The following is a 27,652-nucleotide window of genomic DNA, read 5'->3' as shown; positions in this document are numbered from 1 at the left end:
TATGTGATATTTTCTATGCTTTTTATTTTTGTATTCTTTGTACATAAACGTGTTTGCATACAAAGCCGAGTTTAATCATACTAACATTTATAGATTGCTTGTTTTGTCTTTCATCTAACCTTTTTTGTTACTTTCTTATTTTTACATTCTAAATTTGATCTGTTGAATATAAATATAATAATTCGTGTGATTAAGTTTAATTCTATCTGATTATCTTAACTATATCTAATGTTACCAACATATTCCACCCTATTTCTCCTATAATTGCGATGAAAGGCCATACAATGCTAGAAAACTAGACTTTAATCGACAGATTATTCTGTCGCATTTTCGTGGGTGAAAATCAACACCGACGGAAAATCCATTAGTGAAGAGCTGTTGGTATGGTTATACTTGTGAGTAAGCTTTCTTCCTATGCATTACTGACCGATATTTCAAATGGATCACCGAATATTTTTTTCTCCAGCCTCCAACTATTTACCGACGGAAGAGCTATCGGTAATCTGTCTTTATCTTTAAGAATCAAAAAATAAAATAAATTAAAGATGTTCTTATATTATCCAACAAGAATATAAATAAAATTTATAAATACATTTAATTCCTGGAAAAAAATTCAAATTACAAAATATGAAATTACAAAGACTTTATCTTAGATCATGATTTCTCATCGCGCTATACTTACATGCTCAGCCTCAGCAAGGAGCTTAATGCGAACATACTCTATTAAAGTTAATTTTGTTAACGTAATGCGGTAGAAATGTGACCATGGTTGTAATTAAAACCATGAAGCTCAATAAAAACCTTGGTAATACATAATTTACTTCCATTGGTCTCTCTCACTTGCACTCCTCATGACGGTTTTGTGACTCAATAACATACCATACGTGATGTCGATCCAAATTTATAAAGAAATTAAAAGCCATGACTAAGGGTTCGAGGATTAGAACACACTAGTATCACTATAGAACCAATTACAACAATCTTCATTCATACATACACATACCATATCAATCTAAACTTTTTATGTTGACAATACATGTCCAATTTTAACAAACCTAATCCTTTTTCACTAAGTTTTAGCTATGGATTAATAAACAATCAATACACTAATGACAAACATACTTAGTGCTTATATAATATGAAGGTAATAATGATCTTGTCTTCCCATCAAACTTCTATTCACTTGAGATGTTACATTATACAACATGATGTTCGATACAATTTACATTCAAGCACAGCGTTCACGTACCCCCATCTTGTACAATTACACCAAAGATTGTAAAGAGTTTCGATATCTATACGGGAAATAGTTACTCATTACCTTCATCATCCTTTTCTCATTCTCTAGTGCGATCGTCTAGTCCTACTTCAAAGGCACCTTACTGTCCTTTATGTTCTTATCATGTGTATTTAACTCTTTCTCAAATTCTATTTTTCTTGATACGTAACAAATGTGTGTACATAAAAATGGACTAAACGAGTGAAGCTTCACATTATCAAGTAACTAACACAATAGATGTGAAGAATCATGGATACCCTTCAAGTCTTTAACCATCACCGACACATAATGCCTTTCCTTCACCTCCAAACCGATGGATATTTGTCGTACGTTTAGACGTTTTCCATACTTGTCACCTTCACAATATAAAGCTACTTACAAAATAAGTAGAAAACTTGAAAATTATGTTAGAGTTTTGACAATAGGCTAGTGGGATGTCTACTTCAAAATATATTGTTTGATTTGGTTGGTCTTTAGTTGTTTTGTAGCTTATCACAAAATATTATACTCAACTGAAAAAAATAATAAGACTTTTGGAGGAGTCAAAGGTCAAAATCGGTAATCACAAAAGTTCAAATCCTTGCTTCGTGGCTTTGTCCTTCAACACCCGAACATCACATTTGTGCACGTACTTTGAAAGCTCTCCTTTTCATTTAAGCAATGATAACTGCGCTGAATTCCATTAAAGTCACCAATTTGTATTTTTATATTATTGTTTAGGAATATATACACCCTATAGCCGAATAATATATAAATATATATATATATACACACACATAAATAAATGAAATCGTGACAAAAATTGATGTCGTCAAAACTTCTATAAAATAAAATCAAAACATTTATGTAAAACCACATCTCGTGTTGTGACGAGGGCGTTAAAATATGACAAAACTTGATGTCGAATATGTGTATAAAATTCCTCTTCTTAAGTTCAACCCTCAACCTACAAACACTCCTACCCGTTTAATAATCGTGTTTAACATGACTATGGTAAACTATGGTAAATTTGTTAAGAGGTTCCATAAACTATGTGAATATGCTAAGAGACACAGATTTTGAATATTTTATATATCATAAATTTATATTCATTTATAGTTTTCATACAAATCTGAGTGAGGTGAAAAAGTTAATATTCTTTTAGCGTACTTTATATTAGACTTTTAATTATATGTTGAGAAATATGTATACTATTTTATATTTTAGTTTTACTTTGTTTTTATCTGATGAATAAATTATTAGTTTTCTAATAGCAAAACGCCAAAACCCTTGTATCTGAGAATTTAAAGTACTGGATTTAAGTAGTGCAACTATTAACTTTTAAGGATGATGAAAAGGTATACCATTTGAGATGTGTGAAGACATAATACATCAATTAGGTTAGATCTCGTGTTACATACGAACAGAAAAGTATATAAAATTTCATGTATATATGTGTGTTATATATATTTTGATGAATTGTAAATGTCAGATTATCTAGCATTATTATTATTATTATTATTATTATTATAAGGTATCACATTGATGTTTAATTAAAAAAATCCAACATACAAAAAAAACAGAAAAATTTACAATTTAAAACATAATTATAAGTCATGTCACATATTTCTAACTTATGTCATGAAACAAAAAAAACATATTAATTAAAACTCCATTATCTATTGAAGTCATATGTTGCAAACTATTAAGCGTAAACATGTAGATATAACATAAGTTGTGTGTTCTAAAAACTGTTTTTATTGAAAATATAAACAGATAAGCACATTGCATAAAGAATGCTACAAATATAAATATAACAATAAAATCCAAACCTCGTGACGTAAACCACCATTTCAATCCAAACATCATACATCAAGTCCAAACGTTTATAAATAATTTCCTAAAATAAAATATATAAAAAAAACAAAGTCTCAAAATTTTAAAAAATAACTATGAAAACAATTAATTGTCTTTATTACTCAATAAATGATGATTATAACCATATATTTTGAAACTTTATTCAACTTAGGAGTTAATATTTAAAATTAATGTTCAAATTAACATGTGGAATTATATAAATGGAAAAATGATGAATTGTTAGCCTATGTGAACATGTTAGTTTAATGTCATGTTGAAAATTGTATTGCTTTAATAGTATATTAAAATACATATACAATAGTTTTTCAAAAAAAAAAAACGAAATATTAAATGATTAAAAACTAGATAATTATGTTATAAAACATGTAACCAAACAGTTTAAAGGGATTATTCATGCCTTAAAAATTGGTTGATCAACGAAGGAGGATACAATCATCATCGGGTTTAAACATTTATACATTCATTTAGTATTATTTGCTCAAAACTGGTCGATTAATTTGTATTAGTTGCATTAGGCCTTAATGAATGGGCGGTGCCGATGATTCGCAACGACCCATTTTCGAAAATTGATAACATCTGTGTTAAGGTGTTCATAATCTAAAGAACGTTGTTGTATTCTTTTCTTCACAAACACATGTGTTTTTATTTAGTTTGCAGATTATGTAACCAAACAGTTTAAAGGGATTATTCATGCCTTAAAAATTGGTTGATCAACAAAGGAGGATACAATCATCATCGGGTTTAAACATTTATACATTCATTTAGTATTATTTGCTCAAAACTGGTCGATTAATTTGTATTAGTTGCATTAGGCCTTAATGAATGGGCGGTGCCGATGATTCGCAACGACCCATTTTCGAAAATTGATAACATCTGTGTTAAGGTGTTCATAATCTAAAGAACGTTGTTATATTCTTTTCTTCACAAACACATGTGTTTTTATTTAGTTTGCAGATTTCTTTAGAAAAAAAATTCCCTACAATATAATTATCAACTTTCATGTTTCCCAATCATTAAACCATTCATGCTTTCAAAAACCGCTTGACTTTCAAATATAAAACCAAAATAAAATATCAAATGTACATGGTATTTTAAAAACTTATGACATACAGAAAACCTTTTTTTAAACGACGGAAATATCATATATATAGTTATATACATCTTGGAACGACAATTTCATTAAAACAAACTAACAAGACGTTAAAAGCCAAATAAAAACAAAATTTAAAAACACACACAATTAAACCAATTTTTTCATACAAGATTTTTACAAAGTCAAGCAAATTTTATATCCAAATGAAAGCTAATGATTTGATATCCTCTATGTTTTTGAAACATAAACCAAATTGTTAGAGAAAATGACTTCATCTCTTGTCTTTCAAATTATGCTAACTCACTAACCAATCCGATGTAAAACCAATTACTAACGTAATCCCATGATATTTACAACTATCACATTATCATAAAGTTTTAAAACTGGATATAATATTATTATTTTTTACGAAAAGTAAAAAAGGTAAAGTGAGAATTTAGTAGCATTGCAGTGCTACTAAATGCCTTCATATTGACAGTCGGTATATTTAAAACAAAGCCTGAAAAGGAATTCATTGACCATGATGTCAATTCATCAATGCTTACCAATCTATGCTCCATTTTATTAAAATCTTTTCAATTATAATATAAAATATTCTTCGACTCGCTTATTGTTCGTATAGTATGTTATGGTCATTAACACGAATTTATTGATTGGTTGCAGGCCAACTTTTATTTTAAGGGCACAAATGTAATCTCAATTCCGTTGTCGTAAACTTGTCAGGTAAATATTCACATGATGAGTAGTAAGATAATAAGATATTATCAGCAATGTTTTGAAACTCAAACCGGACTGATCAGGACCCACTAGGCATTCTGATCCGTTTCGTATCATATAGCTGTTTTCTAAAAAACGGATCATGTTAGCAAGATGCTACAGAATGAATATTATAAAATATCAATATGATACTCAAGACCTCAATTTTAGACACCCGAATCGGTGTTGGAATGGTGGTTTACAATAATGTGAGGGGGTTGTCAGATTACGAGTATCTAACCCATAAGCAAAAAAAAGGAGGCAACTTGGACCGTTATAGTGTCATTGTACGGGTGCTTTGACATCATTAAACTTGGAATGTCTAAATGATATGCATGTTTTATTTCAAACAACAATCATAATTTAAAGTTAGAAAATACTTATATTTATCATAAACTATACATCTAAGAGGCTAAGAACATGATCGTGTTTTTGCCTACTTTGTTTAGTCAACATGCACGATAACTACCATGATGCTGATGTTTGATATGTCATTTTTAGGTCATAACTATTAACTAATCCATCAATGTTTTATATGGTTAGACAATGACATATTTTTTCCAATTAGTTAATTTAGGATGTTTAATTAGTTTGTTTAATGTACTTACCTGTACAATGGGCGCAAATGTCGTTTTAATTTTTTTTTTAACGCCACCTTGTTTGATTAATGTTATTATTAAAATTAAAAATATTAATAATTGTGTTACATAAAAAGACCTCTCTCTTATGACATGCCTTGTTTAGGGGTTAAACATAACCAAAACATTAAGCTTTCTAGGACATATTATCCTCTCGTAGCTCAGTTGGGTAAGCGTTTTGAATTTAGAGCGAGTTTAAATGAACCAACCCTAGTGTATACACACACAAATATATATATATATATATATATATATATACATATATATATATAGAGAGAGAGAGAGAGAGACGTGCACACATAAACATTAGTATATGTATATGTGTGTATAAATTAAATTAGAAAAATACAAATTCAACAAGGTGCTAAGTGTTGGTTCGGCACAATAAGCAATGGGCCCAACTTAAACCCGCACATGATTAGCATAATCGTATTCAATATGGATTTGGCATCACAATTCAAGCCCAATCATAATCAATACACTTCGGCCCAAACACATCCCACGTGAATTCGGTCTAATCATACACGATAGGAACCCCCCTCACACACACATATATATGTGTGTGTGCGCGCACGTGTATGTAAACACTTGAAATATAAAATAACCAAGATCAAAGAAGAATACGTCAAAACTTCTTTATACAATACAAAACTAAATGTTATCAATTTTTTGAAACACACGTGTTTTGGACAAAAATCTGCTAAGGATAATGTATCCAAATATGTTATGTGAGGTTTGGTGCTAAAATGATAACAACGATTATATGAACGAAATAGAGATGAACACCGTGATTTGATCACGAGGAAAAAAGCCCTTAATTACGATAATCTTACTTTGGTCAAAACTTAACAAGACAATCTTTGATAAAATGACTTCGGTCAAGGATTAACAAGATAATCTTTGGTCGAATCACTTCAGTCAAGGATCAACGAGGTAACCTTTGGTTGGATAGTACGTGATTATAGTAATCTCCGGCACAAAAAACCCCCCGGACGGTGAAAACTATCACCGTCAAGTTTATTAATGGCAAAAATCGGTTACAAGTGTTGTGGAGATTAGATCAATGTTACAAGAATTGCTAATGTGTACAGAGAGTGTTTGGTTCTGCTCTGAGTGTGTGTCTATACAGTGATGAATGAATCTCCTAATCGATCATAATCTCAGTATATAAAGAAAATAATTAATAACTAACTAACAAACAGGTCCTAAAAATCCGCAAATCCTCCACTATCCACTCCATATCTTTGACCACGTGCATAAAGGAGTCTTGTAGCGAAAGTTTAGGCAGACTTGGTCCTTGGAGCCGTTAATGTTGATAAATATCAACATTCATATGAGAAACAACCGTTAACAGCATCAAATACTGAGGATCCATGATCCTGACATAGCTCTGGAACTCTTCAGAAGGATAATTGATCCAGACATGTCTTCAAGAATAACATATCCTCAGTACTCAGTTATTTGTGACACAACAAGAAGTCCTATAAATCCGCCACTTCTCCCACTAAACGTGTTACAGCCATTTGACCACGTGTTTGACAAGTCCAATAGCGAGATATCCGGTGGAATAAGTCTTGGAGCCGTTATACTTATTAAATAACAACCTATACACAGGAAACAATTGTTAATAATACCAAGTACTGAGGACCACTGATCCTGACAGGATCTGTCTAAGGATAACTGATCCAAGAACATATGTCAGGATAACGTATCCACAGTGTCAAATTTTCGTGCCCTAACAATTGCCCCCAAAATGACGATTGTGATAAGATCACAGCTGTCATTTTGCCTTTGAATTCAGACTTCCTGCAAAAACGGATGAGATTTGACAAGCTAGATATAATTATCATATATTAATGGAGTTTCCATGGAAACTTCACTTCCGGCTGTATATCCTTCTCCCTGCAAATCACGAACGACTAGTAACACCTGTTTATCTTGGGTGGATGGTCCATCTTTCGTATGGTGAAGTCCGGGTTAAGAATTTTGGATAAGTCCTCGTGGCTTATCTTAATTAATATATAAATCTTTTGACTACTTACTTGTTACTTGTTATTTTGAAAGTTTGTTTGATATAACTTAAGTCTCATTGAAAGTTTTAAGAAATAATATATTTTAGTAAAAAGTTTTTAGGATAAAATATCCTTGCAAAAATAAACCAGGATCTCAAATCCTTATAAAAATAGATTGAGAATAATGAATCCTTATATCTATGAAGATATAAACTGAAATCAAATAAGTGTAAACCGATAAACAGAAATCATACCGTAAGGTCTGGTTAGACCTAATTTACCATAAGTATTGATCCTTATGCAATCCTTATAAAACTGAATTAAAGGATTTTGAATCCATAAGTATTGATCCTTTGGTGTTCCTCAGAATCTAATTTATGATACCTGATGCAAATAACTTATGATATTATCTGGTATTAAACCCAATAAATCAGGAACAAGCCCATAAAATAAACTGGGGACAAGCCCAACAAACCGGGGACAAGCCCATAAAATAAACTGGGGACAAGCCCAATAAACCGGGGACAAGCCCATAAAACATACTGGGGACAAGCCCATAAAATAAACTGGGGACAAGCCCAACAAATATTCTGGTATTAAACTGGCGACATGGCCCTTGAGAAGAGGTGAAAACCCCTTAAACTTAGGGTTAAACTGGCAACAAGGTCCTTGAGAAGAGGTGAAAACCCCTTAAACCTTAGGGAATGGTACGTTTACCATATATCGTAGATCCTCCATATAGCCGGAAACAACGAAATTGTCAGCCACTAAACGTGTACTGGTCCCGCTGCCCCGGACTATACGTCGGATATCGTGCGCAACTGGCGATCGTGAGAAAGGTGAAAACCTTTAAACCTTAGGCGATATGACCATCGGGGGTCATACCCAATCGTGGGCAAGGCCAAGGGAAATAGTAAAGTACCTTACATGTAAAGGAGATGTGGCCAACCTCTTAGACATTGAACTTCTTATTGAAATCTGCATTGTTACTTAAAAACTTGGAAAAGATAAATGTTAAGAATATATTATCCTTAGAATAACAAGAATATAAAATGGATAAGTAATCAGATAGATATTACCGATTTTAGGATCCTTGATCCTTTAAGGATAATATATCTTCTCAGGATACTGGATCCTGATTAGAAAAAAGTACTTCTTTAGATGGATAGCATTCCATGCTCTTGGTAGTCTATTGCCTTCCATCGTGAGCAAATGATATGCCCCCTTTCCTGCTTCCGACTCAATCTGATAAGGTCCTTCCCATTTGGGCGCTAGCTTCCCATCAACTGGATTTGTTGTGTTTTGGAAAGCTTTCCTTAATAATAGATCTCCTTCTTGAAATCTTCTGATTCTGATATTTTTGTTGTATGCCCCAGCTACCCTTTGTTGATAAGCTGCCATTCTAATCTTTGCTAGGTCTCTGAGTTCTTCTATAGTATCCAAGTCTTCAAGAAGTATTTCTTCATTGGCTTCAGGATCACGGATGCTCGTTCTCTTAGTAGGATCCACCATTTCTGTGGGAATTACTGCTTCTGATCCAAACACCAATGAGAGGGGTGTTTGGCATGTTGCATTTTTGGGCGTAGTCCTGTCTGCCCAAAGAACATAAGGAAGTTCTTCAGCCCATTTTCCCTTCTTGGATCCTAGCTTCTTCTTTAGATTGTTGATGATGATCTTGTTGCTAGACTCAGCTTGACCATTGGCTTGGGGATGAACCGGAGTGGAGGTAATCATTTTGATGCCCCAACTGTCATAAAAGTTAGTGGTTCTATTCCCGATAAACTGGGAACCATTGTCACAAACAATTTCAGCAGGAATACCAAATCTAGTTATAATATTTCGTTTAATAAAAGATATTACTTCCCTTTCTCGGACTTGTACAAATGCTTCTGCCTCAATCCATTTGGAGAAGTAGTCAGTCATAGCAAGCATAAAAACTTTTCCATCGGGTGCTTTTGGTAGCTTGCCTACAATATCCATACCCCATTTCATGAAAGGCCATGAGGAGGATATAGGATATAAAGGCTCCGCTGGCTGATGAAGGATGTTTGCATGTCTTTGACAAGCATCACATTTCCTTGAATACTCCACTGCATCCTTCTTCATTGTTGGCCAGAAGTATCTGGTTCTAAGTATTCTAGAAAATAATGCTCTTCCACCTGTGTGATTGCCGCAATCTCCTTCATGAAAATCCTTGAGTACTTCTTTGATCTCAGGATCCTCAATGCATCTTAAGTATGGACCTGCAAGAGATTTTCTATATAGCATATCATCTAATAAAATGTACTTTGATACCTTGAGTTTGAAGGATCTGGAATTCTCTGTTGTTGGAATTTCTCTTGTTTGTATATACTTTTTATCGGGAGGATCCAGGATCCTTGATTGTCCAAGGATAATGGATCCCAAAGCACAATCTGCTTATCATTTGTTATTTTCTCAACTTCTTGCTCTCCTATTGCTGGCGCGAGAATGTGGATTATTGGGATCTTCAAATCCTCAGGAATCTTCAAAGATGAGGCTAAGTTTGCCAAGGCGTCTGCCCCAGCGTTTTCTGCCCTCGGTACCTGTGTAATACTAAATATTTCGAAGGATTTCGATAACTCCTTCACAACATCTAAATATTTCATTAGTTTCTCACCTTTAACAGCATACGAGCCATTAAAGTGGTTAGTTATCAATAAAGAATCTACATAAACTTGAAGATACCTAGGTCCTCATTTGTTTGGCTAAAAGTTAACCTGCGATAAGTACTTCGTATTCTGCCTCATTGTTGGTGGCTTGGAATGCACATGCAATGGACTGGAATATTATGTCCCCCTGTGGCGATTTCAGTAGGATACCCAATCATGTTCCTCTTATGTTGGATGCTCCATCTGTGAAGAGGGTCCAAGGATCCTTTGTTTCTTCTAGTTGCTAAACTTCCAAATCAGCTTCCTTCTGCATGTCGCTACAGAAATCAGCCACAAAATCTGCAAGCTCTCGTGACTTAATGGTTATTCTAGGCTCATACTGAATGTCATATGCACTCAACTTCACAAACCACTTGGCCATCCTTCCTGACAACTCTATTTTTCTAAGCATATCCTTAACATAATAGTTAGTTCTCAAAATAATAGTATGGTGTTTAAAAATAATGTCTCAACTTGGTTGAGGCAATAATCAAAGCAAGAATTAATTTCTCAATGTGAGAATACCTGACCTCTGCGTCTAAGAGGTTTTTACTTACATAATATACCGGATGCTGTGGACCTTCATGATCCTTGGCCAGAACAGCACTGACTGCATTACCTGAAACGTCTAAGTATAGAGACAACGGCTCACCATAAATTGGCTTCATCAAGGCTGGTGCTGAGGATAGATAATCCTTAAGAGCCTTCATCGCATCCTCATGCTTTTGAGTCCATTCAAACTTCCATGGTCTTGCCTAACTGGTATTTGAACATCATATTGACCAGTCTTTGATATGTTGCCCCTGTCATGTCTGAATGCTTAAAGGCAAAGGTAGATTTTCTTCGCCCTAAGAAGGATACCAAATCCTCCTCAATCTTGATGGGTATACTGGATCCTATGAACACCTTTATGTCTGGATCCTCGGGATCGAAGGATACTTCTTTAACGTCTTTCTCCCGAGCTTCCAGAACGTCCCTAGGATGTTGCTGTGGTTGCTATGCCACAGTCTGCTTGGCTGTCGACTTCATTGACGAAGAATAGTAGTTCTTGGCTTCCACCTGATCACCGTCTATCCTCACTACTCCCCAAAGGGGTAGGAAGCTTGATGCACTGATGGTATGTAGAAGCCACTGCTTTCATTCCATGTAGCCAAGGCCTGCCTAAAATAACATTGCAACAAGAAAGGTTATCAATTACACAAAATCTTTTATAAGAATTTAACCCTTCGATGTATATCGGGAGGTTGATGTCCCCCAATGTTTTCTTGGTTTCTCCACTAAAACTAACTAGCACCGATGTTCTTGGGATGATGTCTGGATCTGGTATGTTCATTTTCTGAAGTACATCATGTTGGATGATATTGACCGAGCTACCACCGTCAACTAGGATCCTGCGAACATAATGGTTAGCTATAAATAAAGTAATAATAAAACCGTCGTGGTGAGGATCCTGGATGCTTGATTTGTCTTCTTCATCGAAAAAGATTCTTTTGTCAGTGGTCAGAGTGGTGAATATAATCGGTTGGTTCCCGCCATCCAATTTTATTTCCTTGGTTAGCCTCTTAGCTGCAGAGAAAGAAGTGCCGCATATGTCTGACCCTCCGGAAATGAAATTGATCATGCGAGCATCTCGATGAGGATCATGGATCCTTATACTATCTTCTTGTTCAAAGAAGATTCTTTTATCGGCTATTGACGTAGTGGGGATAAGCGGTCTTTCCCCATTATTCAATTCGGTCTTCTCAACGAGGGTCTCTGCTGTCGGAGAGGAACTTCAAAATATATCTGCGCCTCTGGAGACGAAGTTGATCACGTGCGCATATGGTAGTGGTGCTGCTGCTTTCTAAGGGGCTTCTTCAGGATCCTGGATCCTTGATTTCTTACCGGGTGACTCCTATTTTGTTGAAGTACCCAATCTTTCCTAGATCCTTTTATCATCCTCTAGTCTTATGAATATGAGTGCCCTGTTTCTGACTTCATCTAAAGTCCTGCATGGAGTCATCACAAGATCGTTATAAAATGGGGAGCCCCTTTGAAGTCCCATCTTGAATGCTTCAACAGCTGTAACTATATCAAGATTAGGAATCTCTAGGGCCTCCCTGCCAAACCTTGTAACAAAATCCCTAAGGGACTCATCATAAGGTTGGACAACTCTATATAAGTTACTAGTTAACTTCTCAAATTTCCTACTACAAGAAAATTGGATGTTGAACAAGTTAACTAAATGTGAGAAAGAAATAACAGAAAAGGGAGGAAGACTTAGCAGCCATTTTAATGCAGATCCTGTTAGTGTGGATCCGAAACCCTTTCACAGACAAGCCTCATTGAGTCTCTCGGGAATTGGATTGATCTCCATTCTTTCCCTGTGTTGGGCTATATGCTCTTCAGGATCAGTGGTACCATCGTACGTCTTCATGTTGGGAGTTTGAAACCGCTTCGGGATTTCAGCATCACATATGGGAGGAGCGAATCTGGATAATTTGTGACTGCCCTACGGTATTTCAGGGATTGGACGTATCACTCCCGAGACACTGGATATCATATCCTTTAGCTTCTGTAATTCTCTGGCCATGTCCTGGTTGATACCTGAATCCTGCATGGGAACATGGTTAGTATCTAAAGATATAGGATCGTACCGGTTACCTCTCTGCTGGGTGGAGTTTGGTATTCCAGACGAGTATCTGGGATAAGAGGAGTCAGCAATCGGAGTAGGTCCTCCAGAAGCTATGGTATGCATGGGGATTATATCTCCTTCATGGACTTCAGAGGATCGTTGATGTTGGACGCCCTAGGATCCTTGATTCGGAAAGAAGGATCCTTGATTCGGGGTGAAGGATCCTTGAGGTTGGGTACTACAGGATCCTTATGGAAGGATGACCGATCCTTGCCGATAATATGAGGATCCTTGAGGTTGGGTACTATAGGATCCTTGTGGAAGGATGACCGATCCTTGCCGATAATATGAGGATCCTTGATTCTGCTGACCCATGGATCCCTGTTGAAGGATAGATGATCCTGGCTGAACTAGCGAGGATCCTTGAGTCTGTTGACCTATGGACCCCTGTTGAAGGATAGATGATCCTTGAGAGAACTGAGCCATGGATTCTGGACTGGTGAAATCCAGCATCCTTGGCATCAGGGGGTGAGATCCTCTGCTGGCCTCTTGTTCTTCTTGAGATCTTCTATCTCACGAAGGATCCTCTGGTTGGTCTTGTTCTGCTGCTCCATGTATGCTTTAACCTGCGAAAACATAGATGAAACATCACTGTTAGTATTAACCACTGAGGCAGCAACATTTTTTGAGCTCTGGAAGACTGGTAGTTGCGTCTTGCTTCCAGCAGCAGTAGGCCGTTGCGTTCCCGTGATTGGAGGAGGCATCGGTGGCAAAGTCCTTGATGAGAGAGGAACCGTAGCCGGCATGGTTGATGAAGCAGAGGTTGATTGAGAGGCCATTGATAGTGATATGGGTATGAAAAAGTTGAGAATGATAGGAATGATACGGATTATAGCACCAATTGCCCCACGGTGGGCGCCAAATTGTTTTGGACAAAAATCTGCTAAGGATAATGTATCCAAATCTGTTATGTGAGGTTTAGTGCTAAAATGATAACAACGATTATAGGAACGAAATAGAGATGAACACCGTGATTTGATCAAGAGGGAAAAAGCCCTTAATTACGATAATCTTACTTCGGTCAAAACTTAACAAGGCAATCTTTGATAAAATGACTTCGGTCAAGGATTAACAAGATAATCTTTGGTCGAATCACTTCAATCAAGGATCAACGAGGTAACTTTTGGTCGGATAGTACGTGATTATAGTAATCTCCGGCACAAAAAACCCCCGGACGGTGAAAACTATAACCGTAAAGTTTATTAATGGTAAAAATCGGTTACAAGTGTTGTGGAGATTAGATCGATGTTACAAGAATTGCTAATGTATACAGAGAGTGGTTGGTTCTGCTCTGAGTGTGTGTGTATACAGTGATGAATGAATCTCCTAATCGATCATAATCTCAGTATATAAAGAAAATAATTAATAACTAACTAACAAACAGGTCCTAAAAATCCGCAAATCCTCCACTATCCACTCCATATCTTTGACCACGTGCATAAAGGAGTCTTGTAGCGAAAGTTTAGGCAGACTTGGTCCTTGGAGCCGTTAATGTTGATAAATATCAACATTCATACGAGAAACAACCGTTAACAACATCAAATACCGAGGATCCATGATCCTGACATAGCTCTGGAACTCTTCAGAAGGATAATTGATCCAGACATGTCTTCAAGAATAACATATCCTCAGTACTCAGTTATTTGTGACACAACAAGAAGTCCTATAAATCCGCCACTTCTCCCACTAAACGTGTTACAGCCATTTGACCACGTGTTTGACAAGTCCAATAGCGAGATATCCGGTGGAATAAGACTTGGAGCCGCTATACTTATTAAATAACAACCTACACACAAGAAACAATTGTTAATAATACCAAGTACTGATGACCACTGATCCTGACAGGATCTGTCTAAGGATAACTGATCCAAGAACATACATCAGGATAACGTATCCACGGTGTCAAATTTTCGTGCCTAACAACACGCACTTTTGTTTAAAAGTGAAAGACACTCTTAAAATGTCCTCAAATCTAAAGTAAAGAACTAGAAATAAGATTGAAAGGTGGACTTGATAATTCAAAACGCCGGCCTATAACCCAAAAGGCGAGAACAAACATGAATTTGACGTCCATTATCGATTTTGATGAAACGTTTTGTTTTAACAAATTATATAATTCGCATAAACTAGCCACTCTAATTAAACAAAGAAACCTTCACATAATTAAAAAGCTGTCTAAGTTAACTGAAATACAAAACCCATATCACATATATAGAAAAATACTTATTCATTCATCATATAGACGAGTCATATACTAGATACTTTTGTGTTCAAATCAACTTTCCTCTTCGTTTGTCAACTTCAATTGCTTAAGTAGTTCGGTTACTCAAACCGTAACCCGTGTATATCAATAAACACTCAAATCAAACATGGTACGAATATAGTATATTATTGTAAAGAAAACTTTGTGATCCGTACGTGACCCCCCAAGTGAGCCGGCGTAATACTCGGAAACATAGTACAATGTACTCAGACACAATTGTGTGCCCACACACTCTCTTATCGTATCCCCTGATTCATTATTATGACCATACATGCGATATCATTAAAAGGACATTAATACCCTTCACATGGCTACTCACCTATGACTATTGACCACCCTTTGACCACTCACTAAAACGGAAAGGACATAAATACCCTCCACATGCCTATCTGAAACTTAGAGTAGTAGGGAGGTAGGTAGGCCTATGCCTATCATCTAATCATAAAACTGTGATTCGACTCACCAAGTTTCTACACCATCGGGAAAGCACATCTCTGTACTTGTGTTTTTTTTAACATTCACACCTTTGAGTTTTAACAATTTAGCATTTACAACCCCTCTTAAATGTGTTTAGAAGACGGTTCCAAAGGTCGCTAGGCGACATATTGATAAGTTGGGTGTGCTCGGAGTACTAGAAATGGTAAATAAAAAATAAATAATTTTGGATATTATGTATATATCAAATATCATAAGTTACTAATATATATAACATAATATATGAATATCTGTAAAAATAAGAGAAATACATTTCTAAATACTAAATTATAATAAAAATTGCTAATCTGTAATTAAAAAAATATGATATTTGTTATTTAATCAAATAGAAATATAAATTATGTTTTATTTTTTAGGTTAAAATCAGCCTAAGTTGACCGCCTTGGATTGATAGAGCCAAGTTTGATCAATCTAGTTGGTATTATTTTTTATTCTGGTTTGATTTCACTATAATTATAATACTTTGTTTGCTTTTGGGTCTTTAGTTTCTTGCTTGATTTTCCTTTTGTCAAATTGTCATCTTTAAAAAAATGTATTTATTTGTTGGTGCTTAAATACCTTAAGTTTTGTTAATTATAGCTCATTGAATTAATTTAATGTTCTCTGTCACACCTTTTTTTTGTTCTGCTGAACAGCCCTTGACACGCTTTAGTTGATATATCATGTTGTAACAAACTTAATATGAAGCTTTGTGTTGAACTTCGTTTGATGAAAACCAAATATTTATTGGTAGATTCTCCACTTAAACATTAGCAAGAAAAAACAAACTTAAGATCATGCAACAAAGATATTCATTAGATTATATTCTGGCATATGCTTTGTAGTTGAAGAGGAAGAACATATATAGGCGTGTGTCATTGTAGACATGTGGATTAAAGCAAGGATAGAAGATATGCAATCTTTGTACAATAATAGCATATAAAAATTGGTTGAAAAATCATGTAAAGTTACTAGGTTAGTGGGATGTAAGTGGATGTAGATAAGTAAGAAATGTTTTCCATGGTACAAAAGGCAAGGTACAAGGCCATGTTATTGTGTAAGGGTTTCACATGGAGGGATGAGATAGATTGCAACAAATTTTATCTCTATAATGATGAAACATGGTTTGTTTAATCAAAGTTGATATTAGCTTAGGATAAGCATGTTAGGATATGCACGGTAATATTATGACTTTCCATTTCAATGTGTAACAAATCGAATTGAACATATCTATGTGTAACAAATCGAATTGAACTAATACGAACCGAATTCTAGTGTCTTATCGTATAGGCGAATCTGCTAGTTTTTTCATTTTAAAACTAGTTGCACTTAATCTCATTTTATAATATAAATAATTTGTAACTTTTTTTGTTTTTTGTTTTTTTTTTCAAATTAACAACAATTAAATCTTATTTTTTAATTATTATATACCGAGATTATTACTATTTAAGAAGATATATTGGAAAAGGTGTTCCTAGGGAAGGAACTAAGTGATAGGGGTTGACAATCAATCATGAATAGTTACATCTTTGCATATACGTGATGTTTCATCTGTGGGTATTATGCTTGCTTTTCATTGATTTCATTGTTCTTTAAAGCAACTACACCCATAATCTACACCTTCTCACCAATTTTTCAGTTTCAATTAATTTAATTTATTTTAAAGTATAGGACTCAAGACTTGTTAGTGTATGCGTAGTGGGCGAGAAGTTGGTGGTCTTTTGAGCGATAAGAGGCTACAACACCCCTCCTCTAGGCAATAAGTGGGGTTGGGGGATTTTTGGGTTACAAACCATTACACCATTAAAATTAAAATAGCACATCTGCTGACGTGGCGTCACGTGTCAAAAATCTTTCCCTCATTTTGTTGCCTTCCACTACATATAGCCTTTGGTATGGTGTCCAACTTCACAAATGTCATAAGATCCGTTGGTTTAAATCCTTGCATAATCATCCGCAGCGGCGCCGCCCACCACCCACCATCGTCACCATCACCTACCACCACTTACTGCCATTTTAATTTTATCGCGTCTTTTACCTACCAAACATCACAAAATAATAGTTCATTTCATTTCTCATGGTAACCTAACATCCAACGGAATGATAATAATTCATTTTATTACCTTGTCTCTTCCATTCTCTTGTCCGTTTCATTTCCTTGTCCATTTTATGACCCCATACCAAACAAGCCATGAGGGTAGAAAGCATAAAATTCATTAATGGAAATGTTTATTGTGCTTATTAGCTGAGCACAATGGTAGCTCATTAATGAAAGTGATCTAACTCAGTAACTCACAATCTTTATTGGGCTTGAAAATGGAGCACAACAGTTGGCCCATTAGTAGAATTGATCACATCACCATTTTGTTGGGCTTAAAAGTTGAGCACAACGGTAGCCCATAATAGAAATGGTGACAATGTGACATCATCATGTAAATGGGCACATATATTGAAACAGCTGCAGCCCATTAACACTTGACCCGGCATTTTGGTCCATGGAGCAAAATATTTTTTTTACGACATGGCATATACAAAGTTTGATTTAACATAATTTCAGTAAAAATAAAACAAATTTAAAGGTTGATGATGACTAATAATAATTACTATTATATAAAAATTAACTATTATAAAAACAAAGCACAAAGATGTATGTATCATTGTTTTCGGATTCGGACATAATAATAAACCGGGCATTTACCTTATCCATTATTCGGACAGGTTTAAGAAACGAATGACGCAAAATTTATTTAATAGTTTATAGCATGAAGTTACGAGACTCGGTTATTCATAAATTTAATCGAGTTACTATATTTTAAATTAGTTTACATGTCGATGAACATTTTTTTTAAAGTCTAGTGCTGCCATTCTAGATGTGTGTTGAGTTACTGTGTATCTGGTTAGCTATCCGTGACACATGCGAGTGGAAATAAAAAAAAACGAATATATATATATATATACACCTATATATATATATATGCATGTTATATATTTTAAGAATTGTAAATGTCATATTTATATGATTTAATTTAAATAAAACATAATAATTATTTGATTTTGGTCAATAAGATAAAGAAACAAAAAAGATATAAATCGTTTGCATATTATACAATTTGTATATTCAATCAATCAATCAATCATGCCCAGTAAAATCCCACCGACAGCAAAGCTATAAGTAGGGTTTGGGGAGGGTGGGATGTAGGCACACCGTACCTCTATCCAAAGGAATAAAGAGGTGGTTTCCAGAGAGACCCTCGGCTCTAAGTACATGTGTATGAAGCAAAATAAATGAAATCCAAGTTTAACAGTTATAAAAAAACTACTACTAATTATAATAATATTAATAATAAGATAACAGTTTAACAGCTATATAAAAGCTAATAATAATTATAATAATAATAATAATAATAATAATAATAATATATGTAAGGGAAATACCATTATGGTATGTGACCTAAATAAGTTAAGTCTAAGCCCTAAGGTATTCAATTCTCACAATATACAATTTGTATATTGTGAATTATAAAAGGTCAACAATTAAATATAATTTTGGTTTTATACTTTAAGAGAAGACATATTTATATACGTCAAGTCAAAAAATATAATACATTAGCACTTAAGTGGAATTGGTAAAACATCTTTAGTTTGAAACATGAGGCTTTGGTTCAATACCCGTATCACACAATAATTTATTTTTCAAAATTTTACAAAATCTTACTGCTATGCCATGGAAAACGAATCATGGGTCATGATATAATATGAAATAACTGACATGAATCTATTTAACATCATATATGTGGAGGAACTAGTTGAATGTCGTATGGATGAAGGATTCTTTTTTAATAGTTAGATAGATAAGATGCATTTATGAAAGTGGAGTTATGTTAGTCCCAACTTGGATGGGTCTGTGGCTATTAATGTGAAGGAAAATCAAAAGGTTATGATAGTGTGATGTGATTTAGAAAAAAACTTCAAGAAATAACTATTGTGTTAGTTATGATTTAATACAATGCTGTTAGAATAATAATATAATCTAATAATGTATACAATGCTTTAAACTATAAATTCAAACTCAAAGATACTATCTTCAACCTTCATTCAAGTCTTAATTCTTGAAAATGGTGTCATTGTCTCTAGTGTTTCCTTCGGTTTCATTGAATCACCATGCGCGTTTTCATGCTCACGATTCGTCCATTTTAAAAATCTCATCTTCAGTTTGGTTTAGAGGTCTTAAACATGGATTTCAACGTCGTAATGTGAATAATAAATCTAGAGTTTCCATGAGCGTATCAGTTGGATCAAACACTGCAGTTGACGATGCATTGTTCGCGAATTATAAGCCTACAACTGCCTTCATGTTCCCCGGTCAGGTCAAATTTTGAATTGATTTTTTTGTTCCCATTGTTTGATTGGAATGTGATTACAGAAAATTGTTGAAACTGTTTATGAAATTATGTTCTACTAGATGACTTTAGAGTAGCCTCAAATTCGATATTACGTAGAATCTATATATTTGGGTAGGTTCTATAAATGGTTAGGCAGGTTCTGCCGGTAATTCGGTTTGGTTTTGTGTTTTTAGACAAAATTTTTAATCATAATTTTGTATTAATTTTTTTTAACAATATATGGATATTTGACTATACGTATAAAATTATTTTTTACGAAGTTTACGAGTTATATGGTTTGAAAAAGTATTTTATTAGGGTGTTAATGTTGAAAAGACACAATTACCCTTTAATATGATTTATGACACATAACACCACTTTTCTATTAATAACTAACTGCGGTGACTAAATGCGTAACTCTCTCATAAATGTTTGGACTAATTAAATTTATATTTCTAATGGGAAATAAATAACAAATGTTAAAGTGGTAGGTTCAAAGTTTCAGGCTCAAAACCGACTCATAAATCGTCAGACTGTTAAAACCAGACCGTACATATTTCAAACTGGCCAAACCGGCTAACTTTCTTGGTTTGGTCAGTTCGATTGGTTTGGCGAATTATGAACAATCATATAGTTAAATTTGTTTCAGGGTGCCCAAGTAGTTGGAATGGGACATGAGGCTCACAAGGTACCTGCTGCTGCAGAGTTGTACAACAAGGCAAATAAAATTTTAGGGTGGGCTCGATCAACGCTTTCTTTAGTAAATTATGATTATACAAATATATTTTGTATCAATTTTTTCATCCATTGTTCTAAATTTGAGTATAAAAGTATAAAAAAGTTCATCTTAATGATTTAGTGACCAAAGTTTTGATCTTTACATGCATGAAGGTTCGACATCTTGGACGTTTGCATTAACGGGCCAAAAGAAAAGTTGGATTCCACTGTTATATGCCAGGCATGCTATATTTTTTTCAGTTAAAAAATGATTTATGTTTAATAAATTTATTCAAGAAGTTTTATGCACTAAAACCACATATTTACTAATTGACTTATTATTGTATAATGATGCAGCCAGCTATCTATGTTACTAGTCTAGCTGCTGTAGAGATATTGCGTGCCCGTGTTGGAAGTCAACAAATAATCGATTCTGTAGATGTTACTTGTGGATTAAGTTTAGGGGAATACACTGCTCTTGCATTTGCTGGAGCATTTAGGTGAGTCATCTGTCATTATTATTGTCGTTATCGTCACAACTATATTTAACACACAATATAATCTTTGTAAGTATTTATTAATTTATTATTGTTAGCTTTGAAGATGGTCTCAAGCTGGTTAAATTAAGAGGTCAAGCAATGCAGGTATTGGTTTTATGAATTAAAGACTTTACACACTAAACTAGATAAAAGTTTTAATAATATATAAATATTTGTGGTATTATAATTCTCAGGAAGCTGCAAATGCTACTAAAGGTGCCATGGTCAGTATCATTGGACTTGATTCATATAAGGTGCAACAACTCTGTGATGCAGCCAATGAAGAAGTCGAGGAAGACGGGAAAGTTCAAATTGCAAATTTCTTATGCAGTGTAATGCTCACATATATATATTATTATTATTAATATTATTTTGCTCTGGTATAAGTTGAATCTTTTAAAAAGAACTTGTTTAACACACCAAATTTCATAATATATATTGTTGAACTTATAAGTTATAACATAATAGAAGGCCATAAGAACTTTTGGGAAGTAATAGATTTGACCTCAAAAGTCAAGAGTCAATATTCATGTTTTTACATTTTCTTTAATGTGGACTACTGATATATTCTATCAAGCAGGGAAATTACGCAGTCTCGGGAGGCGTGAAGGGAATTGAGGCTGTGGAAGCAAAAGCAAAATCATTCAAGGCCCGAATGACGGTATGCCCTCTCTCCCTCCTCTAAGAACCTATTATGTAATTATGCGAATTTCAAAGCATCAAGTATAAATGCATTGTGCAGTTCTCAACATATTATTGGTTCTGTCCCTTTAGGTCATAGTAATTTGCTATTAATGTTTGAATAAGTAGATTTTGTGGGTAAATTATATGCAATCTTATTAGAGTTACATCTTGCTGGTAATTATATGCAATATTTTAATTTTCTTTCGCAGGTGCGCCTTGCTGTTGCTGCGGCATCCCACACAAGATTCATGAACCCAGCTTTATCCCAACTAGAGTCGGCTTTGGCGGCCATCGAAATCAAAACTCCAAGAATAACGGTTATATCTAACGTCGATGCACAACCACATGCTGACCCTGAAACAATCAAGAAAATCTTGGCTCGTCACGTTAGTCCTGATAAATTTTTTCCTCCTTGCTCAATCTATAACATACATAATAGCATGTGAATACAAATAGCTAGACAGTATTTAGATGATATGATGCTCCATTTCTAAAAAAATTAAGAAAACATGTCTTTAAATGTTACGTTAGTTGAATTTTAATGATCCAAACTATGACCCATTGGCCAAAAATTATTGATGCTAACAATTTGACAAATGAAACTTCATATGCTCCAAATAAATAATAAATTCTTATCTTGAACAAAATGTTTAAATTGTTTTGAAACAACATTATTACCTTTAATGATTAATGATTGTCTTAGATTACATCACCGGTTCAATGGGAGACAACGGTGAAGACTCTTCTTTCACGAGGATTGGAAAAAAGTTATGAACTTGGACCTGGAAAGGTAAAAATAGTCTTTGTTTATTATCAAATTTAATGTTATTTTGGAATTTTCTTTTTACCTTTTTCGGTTATCAAACACGTACTAACTTGAATGGTAAATTCAGGTTATTGCCGGGATTGTTAAAAGGATAGACAAAATGTCACTAATTGAGAACATTAGCATGTGATGATGAAAACAGGCTTTGATTTGTTGCCAGTTTACATTGGAGCTTGCTATGTTTTGTGTATGTAAAAAATTTAAAATGTTAAATGCACTAGCCGGGAATCGAACCCGGGTCTGTACCGTGGCAGGGTACTATTCTACCACTAGACCACTGGTGCTTCATGATCAACTTGGTCTCAGGATGTTACTTATAACACAGGTGCTTTGTGGCGATAAATGATCGTTAGAAAATGAATGAGCCAGAATCTAATTTATATAGTAAAAACTTGACACATAATCCGTGTAATTAATTGCATGCAAATCACAATCACAACATTATAAGGAAATATATTTTGACGTTTAATCACGACAGTAACAATTATTCAAGAATCGTATCATACAATTATTATCATTAGGCTAGTCTTAAACATTTGCATTATCGCATAAGAGGGTGCATTACATTATAGGATTTCCATAGACGATGATTTATAGTGGTTAAGGTGGATTTAACAAACTCACTCTACGTCAAGTCATTGGTATCACCAAGAGTTTATCTTCACTACTAAGCTTGTCACTAAGCAAAATGATGATCACCTTCACAGATCTTCACAGCAAACGAGTAGTGAAAGATCTCGTTCATGATTTATTTAATAAAGGTTATGTATATATATAACTACGTGTTTATATAAATAATAATAAAGGTTACGTATTTAGAGAAAGAAAAGATAACCTTATAAAAAGTTGAGATCAAATACTCTCAATGTTTAATCCAAGAGATTTTTTTTCTTTTGCAGAAGAATAAAGTGAGAATTAACTAAGCATATGCAGATATAAAGAAAATAAGCAAAGAAAATATTACAAAATATTAAAATGTTCGGAAACTAGGAACAAACAAACTAAAAGGGGTTTTTAACATCAGTTCGTCCCACATCGGCAAGAATAAAAATACGCATTGAGTTTATATAGAGCATCTGGATGTGAATTGTTGTCCCTTCGGGGACATCCGATAAAATTGGAACAATACAGAGAAGATTAGCATGGCCCCTGCGTAAGGATGACACGCATAATAAAAATACGCATGACACGCATAAATCGAGAAATGGTCCAAATTTTTTTCCGTACCTCTTCCTTGATCTTATCATTGAGTTCACCAGGTGGTATGAGCAAAAACAGCGTAACATGTCTGGACTTTGGCCATTATCCAAACTACTCATTACTCAAACTCTTGCTAAATGCGAGCCCTTTTACGATCTTCCATTTTGAATCATTCCTCTGCACAGAACGCAAATACATTACTTGTGTTTACATATAAGTTTCGCCAAGTAATTTTATTTATGCAAAATCACCCAAGTTTGATACTTGGGAAGTTGTATGAACTCACCTTGGCGTGTAGAACTTTCCGGTTATGATTCCTTTAATGTTACAAAGTGAAACAATATCACCTTCTGATCTCAATAATTGAGTTTGAACCCACCCATTGACTCGTTAGTTCCTGTTCAATCACGTTTTGGCTCGTTTAAATAAAAACTTACATGAATGATACGAATCATGCCGAACATATTCCATTTGTAACTTTAACACCATAACCACATCAGATTAGGTACAAAGGATCAATCCTTGTCCATACGACTAGCCAATTCACCGAGAAGAATACCACTGATTGCACTTCTAGACTTCTGGGAGACACTAAAAAACTAGGAAAAAACAGCATGTAGTTCCTTTACGGACTATATCACACAAGTTTAATATTTTGAATTTTGTGCGGTTGTATGATGGCGTGTAGAACTACCCGGTTCTAATTTAGGCCATACATACCAAATTACCAAAACTTGACCATTTTCAAACACTGATCATGTTTAATGATCTAAACACATTTCAATAATCAATTTAGTTCATTCTTATCACTAGGTAATGACTGAAATATCCTTTTTCGTTTGCCAAATCACTATCTAGGTCAAATTTAGGATATTTACTTAAAAGGTCCACGGATCAAACACTAGGTTGGTGTAACAAGCAGAATTTTTATAAGTTATGATTCAATTTGCTAATGTTTTACAAGTTGGATTGAGAAACAAAGAAGGAATAGCTAAATAAGCCGTTTAGAGGTTATCCCACATCGGTCAGGGAGAAAAGGAAAGGGAGTGTGGTGTTGCATAAAAATAGAGCCAAGCCACAGCATTACTTACTTACCTGGACGGGGTCAATGGATGATCAAGAAGGTCCGTGTCCTAGGATGGTGACCTTCATTGCACTTAGGAGGGGTGCCCACCTAAGGTCGGCCCAAGTGGTCGAGCCTACGTCATAATTTGTGGCAGTGAGGGCTTGCGTTCGCGCAGCCCCTACACAATACTTAACTAAAAAATGTTTTCTGTACTCTTAAACTTTAGATCAGTATATATGCTTAATGTTTGATCATGGTGGTTTTCTTTTTCAAATTAAGGTATTAACATGAATTTTTACAAATCATTATATACAGCGTTTGAGTTCTACTAGGATTTGGTGTTATTTTGGTTTGGGTTGCTTTTCTAATAAAGATTTTTATTACTGTTTTATCGCTATGGCTTTGTTCTTGTGTGCATCTCTGTTTCTGACCACTCGGGGTGACAAGATTCTATTGAGAATCGTAGGAAATATGGAACAATCTTGATGTATATAATGATTTGTAAAAATTCATGATAATACCTTAATTTGAAAAAGAAAAAAAACCACCATGATCAAACATTAAGCATATATACTGATCTAAACTTCAACAATATGAATAATCAACTGATCAATACGAGTACTAGATTTGAACAAACACACAATAAAGCAAATCAGAGCAAGAGGAGAAAATCTGGACAATCAAAAAATGATTGTGGCATGAACGTTGACGACAGATGAAGACAATATGCATCAGATTAAGGTGGGTTAGAAGTTAGAACTCTCAATGAAATTGAAAACCCTCCTTCAAGATGTCCCGTCTCGTTTCATTTTATAAAACTTGATAACAATCCGGTCTTCTCCTATTCAACGAGCATACAGTCCAACCTAAATATAATATATTTCAACACCAAGGAAGCTTATCTGTTTACCATCTATATAAAGTTATAAACACCTAACCATTCTCATCAGGTAAAAGACATAACAACAACAAAAAAAAAAAGTTAATGCAAGCTAATACTACAACTCTACAAGAATATTGTAAGGACCACTAGAGCTAAATTAAGTTATGTCTGATTATTTACGTTGTTTGATAAATTTATTATATTAAAAAAAATACCTGTAAATCGGTTTAACTAATTTATACACGCAATCTGTTGTGATTATTAAAATTCTAAACATACGCTTTTCATAATGAGGAAAAGAACTAGAATTCATATAATGTAACATTCATCCCACATCGGTCAGAAGACTAATATTTGTTGGGTCTATATAGAGCACCTGGGGAAGCATCATTGTCCCTTCGGAGACATCTGATAAAATTGGAACGATACAGAGAAAGATTAGCATGGCCCCAGATGACATGCACAAATCAAGAAATTAATGATAAAATTTTCCGTTTATTTTAACCTGTCGTTCAGGAATTAAGCCTTTTGAGACTACAAATTAGCTACCATGATCTCAAATCATGGTTTATGTACATAGTCTTTAATGCATTAGCTAGTGTTTGTAAATATAGTTTCAAATAGACCAAAATTCTTCTTGCTTACATGTTTTGTTCTTCACCTATTAGATAGTCTTGGTTATTCCAATTCACACCTAAAACATCTAATTCCGAAAAACCCACTTTTTACTAATATTTTAACCTGACACTCTATGAACATACTTACGGAAATAAAAACACATTCATATAAGTTTTACCAAATAACTTCCTTTACCAATCTTTTCGCAGAAGTTTATTTGGGCAGTTGTTTGAACTCGCCTTGGCGTGTAGAACTTCTCGGTGAATCTTATCGCAGATTAACCAACTAACTCGCCGAGAAGAGAAAGGGTAGCATAGCTTATGATGGGTTCAGAGAGGTTGAGTGGTTGGTGTTAGTGGCCAAGGAGTGTTGAAGGGAAATGAGTCAACTTACCGAGTCAATAGTTGGATCGGCTTGACGCTAGGGGTGCAAACGAGCCGAGCTGCTCGCGAGCTACTCGAGATTGGCTCTTTAAAAAGCTCGATCGAGCCGAGCTTAATCGATCCCGAGCATTAGCTCGAGCCTAAAAGTAAGCTCGTTTAATAAACGAGCTTGAGCCCGAGCTTCACTTATCGAGCTCAAGCTGGCTCGTGAGCCTAAACGAGCCAGTCAATTATATAATTTTTTTTAAAATTGTATTTATTAATTATAAAAATAACTAAACAATATATATTATTTTATACATAAAGTTGTAATAGAAAAAAATATACAAAAATAATTAATAAATAGTAAACGAGCCGAGCTCGAGCTTGAAAATCTACTCACGAGCCGAGCCTTAAAAATAGAGCTTGAAACGAGCCGAACTCGGCTCGTTGACTACAAGGTACATGATAAAAAAAAGTTGCTTAGATGCGCTAATATAATTCGAATATTCAAACATCAGTGATAACCCAACATCACATAAAGCGCTAATTCCTCACTGCAAAAAAGTGCACCAGCCGGGAATCGAACCCGGGTCTGTACCGTGGCAGGGTACTATTCTACCACTAGACCACTGGTGCTTCATATCTTCTCAACTTTTA

At 34.5% G+C, this 27,652-nt stretch overlaps 1 protein-coding gene and 5 non-coding genes across 6 annotated transcripts; 4 read left to right on the top strand and 2 right to left on the bottom strand.

Moving 5' to 3' along the window:
• Positions 1 to 21,165: 21,165 nt before the first annotated feature.
• Positions 21,166 to 23,029, top strand: LOC143631854 (uncharacterized). Its single transcript, XM_077100477.1, has 7 exons — positions 21,166 to 21,314; positions 21,410 to 21,458; positions 21,548 to 21,685; positions 21,934 to 22,014; positions 22,247 to 22,423; positions 22,741 to 22,827; positions 22,931 to 23,029. Exons 1-7 carry the CDS (start codon positions 21,166 to 21,168, stop codon positions 22,991 to 22,993), a joined length of 744 nt encoding a protein of 247 aa, XP_076956592.1. The 3' UTR covers positions 22,994 to 23,029.
• Positions 23,030 to 23,076: 47 nt separating this feature from the next.
• On the bottom strand, positions 23,077 to 23,147 carry TRNAG-GCC (transfer RNA glycine (anticodon GCC)). Its single transcript has one exon. It is a non-coding gene; the product is annotated as a tRNA-Gly (tRNA).
• An 808-nt stretch (positions 23,148 to 23,955) lies between these two features.
• Positions 23,956 to 24,057, top strand: LOC143631919 (U6 spliceosomal RNA). The gene has a single exon (XR_013153457.1). It is a non-coding gene; the product is annotated as a U6 spliceosomal RNA (small nuclear RNA).
• Positions 24,058 to 25,150: 1,093 nt separating this feature from the next.
• Positions 25,151 to 25,311, top strand: LOC143631911 (U1 spliceosomal RNA). Its single transcript, XR_013153449.1, has one exon. It is a non-coding gene; the product is annotated as a U1 spliceosomal RNA (small nuclear RNA).
• Positions 25,312 to 26,404: 1,093 nt separating this feature from the next.
• On the top strand, positions 26,405 to 26,503 carry LOC143631921 (U6 spliceosomal RNA). Its single transcript, XR_013153459.1, has one exon. It is a non-coding gene; the product is annotated as a U6 spliceosomal RNA (small nuclear RNA).
• A 1,057-nt stretch (positions 26,504 to 27,560) lies between these two features.
• TRNAG-GCC (transfer RNA glycine (anticodon GCC)) lies at positions 27,561 to 27,631 on the bottom strand. Its single transcript has one exon. It is a non-coding gene; the product is annotated as a tRNA-Gly (tRNA).
• Positions 27,632 to 27,652: the final 21 nt, after the last annotated feature.

This window comes from Bidens hawaiensis, unplaced genomic scaffold (assembly GCF_021521415.1).
Source record: "Bidens hawaiensis isolate Kalapana, Puna unplaced genomic scaffold, B.hawaiensis_p1.1 tig00006258_1, whole genome shotgun sequence".
NCBI lineage: Eukaryota > Viridiplantae > Streptophyta > Magnoliopsida > Asterales > Asteraceae > Bidens > Bidens hawaiensis.
The sequence above is the reverse complement of the archived record's forward strand: the minus strand, read 5'-3'. Positions and strand labels throughout refer to the sequence as shown.